General features: G+C 32.0%; 1 protein-coding gene across 1 annotated transcript; it reads right to left on the bottom strand.

Moving 5' to 3' along the window:
• Positions 1–4,010: 4,010 nt before the first annotated feature.
• LOC109004201 (mitochondrial uncoupling protein 1-like) lies at positions 4,011–8,963 on the bottom strand. Its single transcript, XM_018982661.2, has 9 exons — positions 8,581–8,963; positions 7,414–7,632; positions 7,235–7,313; positions 7,015–7,148; positions 6,831–6,929; positions 5,989–6,093; positions 5,288–5,362; positions 4,834–4,920; positions 4,011–4,336 (listed from the first exon to the last, which is right to left on the bottom strand). Exons 1-9 carry the CDS (start codon positions 8,662–8,664, stop codon positions 4,301–4,303), a joined length of 918 nt encoding a protein of 305 aa, XP_018838206.1. The 5' UTR covers positions 8,665–8,963; the 3' UTR covers positions 4,011–4,300.
• Positions 8,964–13,032: the final 4,069 nt, after the last annotated feature.

Below are 13,032 nucleotides of genomic sequence, written 5' to 3'. Positions count from 1 at the left end.
ATTATACTAGTGTCTAATTTAAAACTTATTTATAGTGTTTAATTACATGTTATTATACTTTAGTAAATTAGTATTATGCGTTATTAACTTATTATATTAGGCATATTTTAATACTAGTATCTAATTTTTTTCTATACTTGATTATGTATGGTAGTAATATTATGATGTTTACACACACTAAACTATTATTAGTCTATTTATATTATAGTATTTAACTATACTAGTGTATATGATAAATATATAAATAAATACATATTTTTATAACAAATGTACAATATCAAAGTTAGATTCGAAGTAGGAGTCGGAGGAAAAAGTCAGAGTCGGAGTCGGTCCAACCTCTAATTGAAAAATAAAAATAAAAAATTCAACTCCAACTCCATTTTGTTGGAGAGGAGTCGGATTTGAAATTAGATTTTCCAATTTTCGCTCAACCCTACTTGCATCCACCCCTCGTAGAAGAGATTGGCTGCTGTGAAAAGGGTGGATCCTATCCATGACCTTGCCTTTATATATATATATATATAAATTGTTGGGAAATAGTTTTCATTTCAAAAGGATTTAATTTTAAAAAAATTGACAAAATATCAAGGATGAACCTCATCCACAATTAATTGTACAAATATAATAGGAGTTAAAGATTAGATGACTTGGGAGTCAAGAATCTTCTTAAGTAGATAAATATGAAGTTATTCAAGTTATTAGACGAGCCAGTACTCGTGAATATACAAAATTGTGAATATCGATGATTAAATGATACAAACTTATATACAACTTCGAGTTTAGCCTAGTCATTGATCTCAAGCAACATATTGAGTAATATTATTTAATTACAACCCTACATGATGATCCATCTAATCCTATCTGATAGCTAGTCAATGCTATTTAATTTTCGCATTTGTCCTTATTGCCGATGATGAACTCAAACTTCTATTATATATCCTGTATAAACCACATGCAATCAGCAAAGCAACCGGTCGATCTTCATCAAGCATCTGATTAACATACCCCCCAGAAAAATTACAACACATGATGCACTGAAGAAAATGCCATTGGAAAAACAAACACCATTAAGTAGTACTGAATATATATGATTCGTAGGAATCAAAAGTACAGATCAAACAATTAGTTTATTTCCCCATAATTCAACTTATTGGAGAGTACAATATGCATGGAGGATCAATAAAGTACATAGACAGACATCGAAACCATGAAACCTAACTAAATTACTCATTTGTGCCTGGACTGGGAGGTGCTGCTTGCGCACGTAGACGGTTGGCCTTTGGTGCAAATATCCCTATGGGTATCATCTCGGCCCTAAGGTCCCGGCCGCGTGATACAACCTGCGAGTACTTCTCCATTCTTGCTTTCTGTGATTCAACAAAATGCATGAAAGTAATCTTCCTGCCATGGCAAGGTACTGGAGCTTGGAGTAGAAGAAATCCGAAGAGAAACGCGGCAAGAAGCATATACGAATATTGATCAACCAGCTTCATTGCTACCAGCAGCTTGCTTGATAATGGTGGAGCAGGAGGCGTACGTACGAGCTGCTAGGGCGTTGTCTTTATATATGAAGGCGATCGAAGATATCAGACTATGGGATGGATGGAGGGAATGTATTGGCAGTCTGTATCGTTGACTACAGCTCCATTTTTACGCTCTCAAAGTCCTCGCAACTAGCTAGGAAAGTGGCTAGTACTTGCGTGCTTTAACCTGAAAGAAAATTTCTGTTAGTCATCTCAACACACAACACACTATATTTTTATTTTATTTTATTTTCTTATCTAATATGTAATGAGAAAATATAAATCACATTTTACTGTGTATAACAGCCGCTGCACACTAAATATATTAGGTGAAAAAAAAAAAAGAAACCACAGCGCGGATGTGCTGCGGATATGGGCTGATGCCCAAAATAGCTCATATGTAATATATAGACGATGATCAGTAGAAAACTCAATAAATTTAAGATAAAGAAAAAAAATGATATATTGAGTTGATGAATAGCAGAACTTCAAAAGATGCCATGCGTTGGCCCTCTACTCCCATCCATTACGCAACGACGATGAGGAGTCAATTACTTCGCCAAACCGCATTGGTTCAAACGTTTTCTAGATCAACGACTTCGGTGACACCATCCATTACGCAACGATGATGAGAAGGAGTCAATTACTTCGCCAAACCGCGTTGGTTCAAACGTACGTTTTCTAGATCAACGACTTCGGCGATACCAATCATACCAAGTATGATATATACTGATGATTGCTGTGATTTATGACTCGTTTCCGTTTGGATACTAAGATAAGATGATATTATTTTAAATAAAAATTAAAAGTTAAATAAAATATTATTAAAATATTTTTTTAATATTATTATTGTTTTGAAATTTAAAAAATTGAATTGTTTATAGTATTTTATGTGAAAATTTATAAAATTTGTAATGATGATATGAGATGAGATGAGTTAAAATAGTTTTGATATCCAAACCTAGCATGCAACCACTACTTAAATATAAATATTTTTCAATTTCAAATTTTCAAATTTTTAATTTTTTCATCTAATCGTTACAACTTTTTCAAAATTTCAAACAATAACTAAAAGAATAATTCAACTATCAAATTTTAAAATAAAAATAATATTAAGAAATTATATTGATCTAACAATATTTTAACTTTATAATATTTTTATTCAAAATTTTCTCTATCGTTTTCCAAAATCCTACAAAATATCTTAACTCAAATTATTTCATTGTTATTCACAAACTATTTAACTATTATCTATCTATGGATTTTTCATCTCATCTCAACATTCAAAATATCAAATATATGGTCTTCCTATAGTTATGTAGCGTAACTCATGCCTCGTTATTATATATATATATATATATATATGTATAATATTCTAAAGTAAAATAATTTGTACAATTTTAGATTGTGTAAACTACGTGCACTCATTTTGAAAAAAAAAATAGTTAAATTTAATATCTACATGAAAAAAAAAATTCAATTCATTTTTTATAGTAGGCTCCACTTTTTTTAAATAGAGTGCACGAGACTTGTACACACTAAAACTGTATATCTTTAATAAAATAAAAAAAAATTAAAAAAGAAAAAACAACTTCTATCTCAAATTGAGTGTTAGGAATGCTTTAAGCGACTGTTCAGGAGTGATTACTTTACAATTTTTATAATTTGATAGTGTGAAGTTTCAAAATGTTCATTTGAGTAACGCTTTGAAAATGGGCTCTTATAACTTTAAGAGTGAAAATTATCATTTTGCGCTCTCAAAACTTTACAATTTTTTAACCCTACCTGACAGAAATTTGTAAGTTTATTCACTTTTAATATCAGAATTAACAGAGTAATTGAAGTTAATTTATCAACTTAATTTGATAAATTTTAGCTGGTTGGTGCATTCTATTATCGATCCTAGTTATCCATCAGTTCACCGGTTCATAAAATTTATTGTAGTGGTCCCTAAGGTTTAGCCTTATTTCAAACTAGTCTTTGTGGTTGACAAGTTTTATAATGCTCATCTATTTAAATGGTCTCTCTTTTGTTACAATTCCTTTGTTATGTATTCTTAAACCCTCTTTGATCATATTAATGCTGAGATATGGACTTAGATCACCGATGAATTCGACCAATCATATCACTATACTTTTTAATTTATACTACTCATTTTGCTGATCTCTTGGTGTAGCACCACGTGACTTATTAAAAAATATATATTCAAAACAAAATGACTCGTGAAAACATAAAAAGAGAGAAGACTAAAATCTTAAATTTCTTCTACCCTTTTATGTTTGTGTTTTAAATATTTTTAAAAAACCACGCGGTATTAAAGGGGCATAATAAATGGTATAAATGAAGAGGCATATTAACATTTTCTATTTTTTGGAGTCAGTACTCCTGTGTAGTCTCAGAACACGAGCAGGAGTAGCCCCATTCACTCGCATATTGGAACATGTTTTCTTGTATTAGGGATGATGCATTGGACACGAAGCACAAAGCAAAGAAAGCAACAGAAGCATAAATCAATGATTAGAATGCCATCAATAGGAATGGCAAGCAAGCAACATGTCGTCCAGAAAAAATGACTTATTGCCGTTTTAAAGATTAAAGTTTCTAAAAATCTCCTGGAGTGTTCCTCTTGCAGGATCCTCCTCCATCTCAATTGGCAAAAATAGAAGACTGAAAACTGATCAAAACTTTATTATATTCTAGCTAGCCAGCTTCAACCGACTGCTGATGCAACCTACATGCAGGACCCAACGCCCCTGTTTGCATGTAATGTTTGGGTCTCAAGATGATTCTATACTTTTGACAAACTTCTTAGCCTGCCATTGGGAAAAAAAGCAAAGCGGACAAAGAAAGATGATCAGGCTTTCCAAAAAGACAATCAATCCATATGTGTGTGTATATATATGGAAAATTATATATACCATACTACCATCCCACTTTCATCCCACTAAGTATGATATGACACATTTATCACCATTAAATGATCATTTATTGCATGCTTCTTTATCATCTAATGGTGATGAATGTGCCACATACCACATGGTATGATCAAAATAGGATGAGTGTGGTGTATAGCATTACTCTTTCAATTGGCATTAAAATACCTCCAAAAGGTTATCTCCAATTATTATATGCCAACACAAAAGAATCTCAACCCCCAATTGCTGAAAGGGGGTTTCTGATCCAAGCATACAATGTAATATCTTGCTACAGAAGTGGACGGTGAAAACTGGTGTACAGGCCAAATGCAAGAAACTTGAAAGGGAGGAAATGACAAGCACCAATATCAATATAAATAGGTTGCATTTTATACCTGTTCTAATGTGAGAAACATGATGACATTCCATGATCCAAGCCGTCCAAAATTTGGGATAAAACCCTTGTAAAAAGCCAAAGGTCCCTGCATAATAACATTAAGGTCTGTAAGTTTACATGTTTTTATGTAATAGGGCACTTCGAAATGAACAGTAATTGCTAAAGTGTATCAAGATGCAAATAAGTTAAACAGCATATGCTCTCTATTGGTCGTAAAGAATTATCTTACTAAAAAAGAAAAAAAAATAACTTTAGGCCTTTAGCGCCTTAATGGTATCTTCCCCATAATGACCCATCAAGAACAAAAAGCAAAAAGAAGTCAGAAATCAACAAATGTTAAACCTCACCCCACTTCCCCTTTTTTCCCACTCCTACACCCCTCTCCCCCAAAACAAACAAAAAGAATAAATAAATAAACAAAGGGTCAAATAGAGCTAGAATGAAAAACATACATCATTCTTCAAAGTTTTGAGGAAACAATCAAGCGTGCTTTTGTAAGCAGAATCTCCCATCATTCTTGACTTAACCTACCAATGGAAGAACCATCAAAGCAATCAGATTAGTCTAAATTAAAACATCAAATGGAGGAAGCAATTCTTTTACTCCAGCAAAAAGAGAAGGAACAAAACTAGAAAGAGGAAGCAAGTTACATAATAAGCAGACAAGAAAACAGGAAACAAATCAATTACCCCTAAAGACGTGAGAATCAAGTTTTGATTTAGATATACTTTAACCCGGGCAGAATGGATCTGCTTATCGACCTCCCAAACGGATGCCAACACTAATTTAAATCATCACATATTTATGGTAACAATGGCAATATCAGAAGAATGGGAGCAGGGTGGAATCTACAATTGACATGCTAATTGTCATTAACAAATACAAAGGAACTCCATGTAACCATGTACAAACTGCATGGTCTGGTCCTAAGTTAACAGGATCATTTAATTTCCCATCCAGTTACCAAATAAAATCACACCATAAACTCCAGGCACCAAATATACAGCATAACAAAGCTGATCGGAAAGACGTCATATATGCAAAGCACCATGTTGCTTAATTTGTTGGCAAGTTGACACCAAAAAGGTTATGCATCAGTCTGTAAAAAAGAAAAAACTGTTCGAAAAAAGTGCATCTGTGATAGATAGAGTACCACATCAACAGGGGAGCCAATACAAACAGCAAAAAACCCTGCCCCGAGACCAGCAAAGAGATGAGTGACAACATTATCTGTGAACCCTGGAATTTTCAAAATTGTCTGCATTGAAATATATCAGCCTTGTTAGCCAAGAATATCACAAACAGTTGTGCTTCAAATGATAGGAAAAGTTTAAGGTCACTAAATCAGTCCTTGAGTTTTGACTTATTATCAAACACCTATTTTTTACTTTCAAAAATAGAGAAGTGCTACAGGCTACAACCACAAAAAGATTTCACAAAAGTAAACTCATAAATCGATGTGACATCATATGATATGTTAGATCTACTTTACGATAAAAGTAACTTTAAAATTTGACATACCACATCAAACCACGCCTGTTTATGAGTTTACTTTTATGAAATCCCTTTGTGGCTAAAGCATTTTTCTCAACATTATCATTGTAGTCCTTGGGAGTGTTGACATCATCAAAATGGTTCTTGCACCCAACTTCTGTACAAAAAAACCCTAATAGAAAGATGCTCACATGTCCCATTCTTCATGTAATGACCAATCAAAATGCTACAGAAGGCTAAACCCGTTGATTATGGGTTGATGTGACAATTTGAACACCTTTTGTGTTGTGAATTGGTAATTACATGTCTAGTGAGCATCTCTCCATTCTTTCTTTTTTCCTTTTGTTTTTTTTTTTTTGGTACTGAAGTAGGGTGCAAGGATCATTTTAATAAGATCGACATTCTCAAGGAGTAAAACGATGATTTTGAAAACCCAGGGAGTTATTTGATAACAAGTCAAAACCCAGGGACTGATCATGTGTTTTGGCATATTGAACTCACTTGCTTCACTTGATCGTAGCTAGCTAGTTCAGCAGCATTTATAATTGCGTTTCTTGCTACATTGGGCCCTAGTCCAGTCCAAAGAGCACCAAATCCTTCCTAACAATTGTGAAACAGGTTAGAAAAACCAAATAGAATTATCAACCGGAAGGAGGCCTAGTGACTTCCAGGTTAGATGCACAACCTTTCGCACAATTGTCGAATAAGCATTCAGAGCTCCACTATAGCGCCTTGGCACACCAGGTGGTAATTTTCCTTCAGCCTGAAGTCTAACTTTCACAAGATCAGTTGGATTTGCAATTGTGATTGCTAGGGCACCTGTTTATTAGGACAGAGACAAGTAAAATAAATTTTCAGAACTAGCAAATGTATACAATATCATTAGCATCCAACAGTTTGCTCACCAGTTGTAAGTCCAGCAAGTATTTTCTTGGATAAAGGAACATCTCCAACAAAGTCATTGCCCACATACAAATTTTTAACCTGTCAAGTTCACAGATAATATACCGGTATCAGACATCAGCAAGCAAACAGAACATATAAATTTAAACTAAGTTCTGATAATGAAAGATAGAAGACCTACAGGTTCATACAATCCAATTCTTAAACCTCCAAACAGGCATTGACGATGTAATCCCGGCACAATGCCTTTCCACAGTGCCGATAGACCTTCTTCCCTTGCGATGGTACCAACAGTGCCAAGCATGCCCTTGTATTTTGGTAAGGCCATTACATCACCTGCAACAGCTTTCTTTTGGAGCTGAAGCCTAACTTTAGCGGTGTCCAAAGGAATGGTACATATCTGCAGCAAGTTCATGTGCATGCCACTAAATATATGAACTCTAAAACTCAAGTGTACCAGAATTCAGCAATTAAAATGACTATATCACTGGTGAACTGAGCACATGAAATATGGTAGAGAAACCAGCATGACTTGGATTCTGAATTACCATACTGTTCTCCAAAGTTCAAGATTGAGTTCTTATGAAGCAGGGAGTCATTAACTAACTGAAGCTTTACCAGGTACATAAGTGCAATATCACTACATGCACAATTTGTATCACTACAACATGAATTATAGACCACAGTATAATTAGTCATTAGAGATTATAGCCACTTCAAGTGCTTGATTCATGGTGATAATATTATGATATAAATGGTAAGGTTCAAAAAGTTATTGTAAATACGGTCACTACAGAGGTTGTAACCATTTTTCTTTTCAGGCCTTCTCCAAGCCTAACACATTTGAAAGCCGCAATTGTAAGGCTTCCCCTGATGCTCTGTCACCGTGGATGTAATCCTCGATAAATAACCAGTTTTCCATAAAGATCAAGCAACACGCAAAATTTTAACTTTCTTTTTTCCCCCTTTCTTTCTAAGAACAGATAAATTACAGGTTGTTCCAAAAGCTAGGAATCCGTAAATTTAATCACTTAATCAGCATTCTAACACTACCACCAAGATCTAGAAATCGGTTTAAGAATTGATGTAATAATTGTAAGTTGTAATGGGTCATCAACCAATTTAACATAATAACAATGTAAAGCCATGTTGATTTGCTATCTGACAGTGCCTCGGAGAGCAATATCTCAACCATGAGAGCCAATTATAGCGAACTTTAACAAATTTCATTAGTGTTTGAACATATTCAGGACAACGATCCAAGGTGACAATACTAACTAAAACACCCAAACAAAAATGTGATTAATTTACATAATTCTAACTTGGATAAAAAAGTAAAATAACAAACCTCAGCGGAACAAGCGGCGAAAGCACTGCTGGCGAAAGTTCCGGCAAAAGAGATACCGGATTTCGACTTGTTATCTGCCACCATTTCCTTCGCAACCCCACAGGCCGATAACGAGTCAGAGAGGAACCAGTTTGTGGGAGAAAATGGGAGAAGAAGAAGAAGAAGAAAGAGATCAACAAGCGTCTTTCGTAGAAGAATAAAAGAGAGCGAGCGAGGGAGGGGAGGGGAGGGGAGGAGAGGAACAGAGAAGAGAGCGAGTTTTTATAGGGAAACGGGAATCTCGGGAAAAGGAAGGGAACCGAGGATGGTTGAACGAATGAATCGGGTCCCCTATTGAGGTCGGTCTGTTGTTTCGCTGTTCTGCCTCACCCCTCGTTTATTCTTCGACGTTATGCCAACTTGCGTACGTGAATTTATTTCCTTCCTTCTCCTCAAGTAAAACTAATTCCAAATATGTATGTTGTGATGATAATATTGTTTCATTACCATGTTCTAATAATTATTCAATGATTAATTATTAATGATACATTAGGTATTATTGTGATTGAATGTGACTTCATCTATCTATAATTCAAGACTACTCAATAATACTCTTATAATCATGTAATAAAAAAGTTTTATTCTAATCACAAAAATAATTAGGGAAATTATTTGTTCTGTCATATGGCGTGTAAGTCATGCGCATTTCTTTTAAAAAAGTGGGATAAATACAAGATTCATATAAAAAACTTACTTTTTCACAGCGAATTTCACTTTTTACAAAATGAATGTGTGAGATTTGAACTCTCTGAACGATATTTAACATTACTCTAAAGTCTAAAATATAAAAAGGAATTTTTATACCTTAACCATTATATGTTCAATCTTACGGCGTGTAAGTTCTCTACACTCATTTTTATTTTAAAAAGTGGAAAATCTATAACCTACCTGAAAATTCATTTTTTATGGTAGATTTCTTTTTTTTTTTTTCCTCAAAATGAGTGCACAAAACTTACGATTCACATCATCACTGTAAAGATATATGACAGTTTTTATACCTTAATGATCAAACAAATACATTAAACCACCAAAATATTTAAATATTGCAATGTACATCATCTTGGCTGTCAAGATAATGTCATGTCCGGTCAAAATTAGACCATTATTTGTCATTTTGTATAATTAGAATGGTAATGTTTAATAATTTGATATTTGAATGTATGAAACATGAAACGTTAGTGATCAAATGCAAAGCTTCTCTAATATTTATTTATACTGACCAAAAGAAAATAACAGTAATTTGATAGAAGATAGATCATAGACCCTCGGATACAGATTTCTAAATGAAGAGAATATTAGTGAGCAATTAGAAACCTGAAAGATAGATCAATTAAGGTACGAAACTCTAATGACCAAAGGACTTAATTTTTTTTAAGGTTTGGATTATGTTTGATGATTAAGATATAATGGGACAAAGATAGGATGTTCCTTTTTGTGAAAATGATTCAAATGGACACTGTCTCGGTCCAAATAAAGTTGTTGTGATTGGTTATTGTAAAAGAAGAAACGAATAAAAGAAAGGCAAAGAACATATACAGAAAAATGGCGACCACATGGGCCAGTTGGGACTTGGGATGTGGAAGTGAACAGTGAATCATATTAAAGATTATTTAAATTCCATTCAGCTACTTGCTTCGTTGCCTTGTGCAGGTGCGCCCTCCCACGTATGTGTGTGAATGGATTTATGGATTTAACTCAATCTTATAAAATTAATTTTATATGAAATGATTATTTATTTCTTATAAATACGACTAAGATCTTGTTTATAGATAATGTGAGATTATTTTTTAACACACTCCTTCACATGCAGGTTTTTTTTTTTTTTCTGATTCTTGTCACGGAATAAGTAGTGTGGGTCCTGATTCGTCCTGTAGTAAACTCTTATACCATGAAAAAATTCATGAATTTAACTAATCTCATAAAATCGATTATATAATAGATGATTGTTCATTCTTTATAAACATACTCAATACCTTATTCATAAATAATATAAAATTATTCCTCAATAGTATGTTGGAGTTTGACTCATGTGCTTTATTTTCTTTTTGAGTTAATAGGTGCTTGAGTTTTATTTTTTAATTGAGAAATATTTTAGATTACATCAAAATAAACTTATAAATTGATATGATTTAATATGGTACGTCAGACTATATAGTTAATTTTATTATAAAATAAATTTAAAAAATTTTATAAAATTATATTGATTTTATAAAATTATATTGATTTTTAAATTTATTTTTATATAATTTTTTATATTTGTAGAAGTTGGTTTTCAATTCGATACTTTGCTTTTCAGTTTTTAATTTTAACAAATTTGTAATTATTTATTTACCTCAATATTAATATCCATGTCAACCAAACGAAGATTGCCATAGGGTATCAGTATGTCACGTGTCGATCCTACCGTTAGTTTTCTAATAGCAAATTACCGTTAGGTAACATGTAACTTACATAGCTGTTGCTGTGCTTGTAAGGGGACAGTTGCTGTGAGCTCGTCCAAACGAGGACAACACAACATGGTCCAATGAGGCCGTAAGCAATGTGTTTGTCATGTAGTTTTCAGAACCTGATCTGTCTATGACAATGTGTCAGTTATTAATTTTGAAAAGAGAAATATTTTAAATTCTGAATTCGAGATTCAAAATTTATCTCGAATGATTTTTTTATTTTATTTATCGGATGATTAAAAAAATATTTTTTAATGATTTATAAATTTTTTATTTTTTTAAAAAATATTTATAATAATTAAAAAAATACATAAAAAAAAGATAAAAAGATAAAAAAACATTACATTATTCGGGATAAATTTTGGATCCCAGATTCGAAATCCGTAACAGTGTTCTTTTAAAAATACTTTTTAATTAGAAACTTGATTTTAAACTATATGTTTTAAATTAAATTGTATCATGTGTACTTCCAACTTTCACGAAAAATTTTAAAAGGACAGTTCTACGGCCACCGAGAAGTCTATTGATAGAACTGATCGATTGCCACTAAATTATCTTTTTCTTTTCCTTAAATGTATTTCTTAATGTTTAAAAAAATAATTTAGTGCTTTTTTAATATTTTAAAAAAATAAAAATGCATCTATCGGTACAAATGCTCGCTAGCCTTTCTCATTTCAAAAGGATGTTATTTTTCCTCCTTAGGATTAACTTATTGATCCCTTCTATATATATATATATATATATACACACACAATAATTTTCTTCTCCAACACATAAAAATATATTGGTGGGTTTGGATATACAAAATTTTCATCTCATCTCATCTTATATAAAAAGTTGGATATACAATTTTTTCAAATCTAAAAATAAAAATAATACTAAAAAATTATATTTAATAATGTTTTATTTAACTTTTAACAAAACATCTCATCCGAACTCTCTATTCAAACCCACCCTGATCAAGAGGATTGTAGTATAATTAGAGTTTAAAAATTTCATATGTTTTATACGAAGTATTTATTATATTTGATTAGAGACTTTTAACTCCCCTTTAAAATTAGAACATTAGAGTTAGGGCATGTTTGAATACTAGAGTCTTTCAAAATTTTGTGAATAATAATGAAATAGTTTGAGTTAAAATATTTTATTAAGTTTTAAAAAATAAGAGAAAAAATTTAATTAAAATATATTTAAAATAAGTATTGTTTTAGAGTTTGTAAAAGTGAATAGATAACATTAAAAAAAATTGAATATAATATTTTAATATTATCTTTGTTTTGAAGTTTGTAAAATTGTAATAATTTTTATATTTGAGTAATGATTAGGTAATAATTATATAAAAAAGTTAAAAACTTAGAATTGAAAAATATTTTATTTTTAAGAGATTTCACAAAAATACAAATTTATGTGATTTGATATGATACGTTAGATCTACTTTAGAGAAAAAATAACTTTACAATCTCGCTTGATATGATACCATGCATCCCCACAGTCCCGAATGCATCAATTTGACGCATCTTTCACTTACTATCTTTCTATGTTTTCGCTTCTCTTAACCAATGATCGTGGGAAAGAGGTATTAAAAGTCTCATTTAGCCAGTCCAGGCCAACAAAATACAACACAAAACATTTCATTGCAGCTTCCAATCATAATATTATAGTCCATTTATCAGACTATATCAAAACCGTTTCATGTAACTTCCCTTTGTGGGAAATGGGTGGGGATCAAGTCATTAGTTCCACATCTTTTTTTTTGTTTTCTTATGTTATATTTGCTTTGAAATGAATGTTGAGACCTTCCACCTTGTTGACTTATCCTATAACTGTTAAATATATTTATAATATGTTTTTGCTTAGAAAATAAAATAAAGACTTCAGCAAAAGCATGGATCTCAAGAGTAGTTCTTGATTAACATCAAATTAACATCAAGACTTAAGTGTCATTAAAAATGACAAATCTAAAATG

Source organism: Juglans regia, chromosome 3, assembly GCF_001411555.2.
Source record: "Juglans regia cultivar Chandler chromosome 3, Walnut 2.0, whole genome shotgun sequence".
NCBI lineage: Eukaryota > Viridiplantae > Streptophyta > Magnoliopsida > Fagales > Juglandaceae > Juglans > Juglans regia.
The sequence above is the reverse complement of the archived record's forward strand: the minus strand, read 5'-3'. Positions and strand labels throughout refer to the sequence as shown.

Coding starts and splice junctions, on each gene's coding strand:
- LOC109004201 (XM_018982661.2), bottom strand. CDS start 8,664: ATGGTGGCAGATAACAAGTCGAAATCCGGTATCTCTTTTGCCGGAACT. Junction 6,094..6,830: donor GCTACGATCAAGTGAAGCAA/GTGAGTTCAATA, acceptor ATTTCAATGCAG/ACAATTTTGAAAATTCCAGG. Junction 4,337..4,833: donor TGTTTCTCACATTAGAACAG/GTATAAAATGCA, acceptor TCCCAATGGCAG/GCTAAGAAGTTTGTCAAAAG.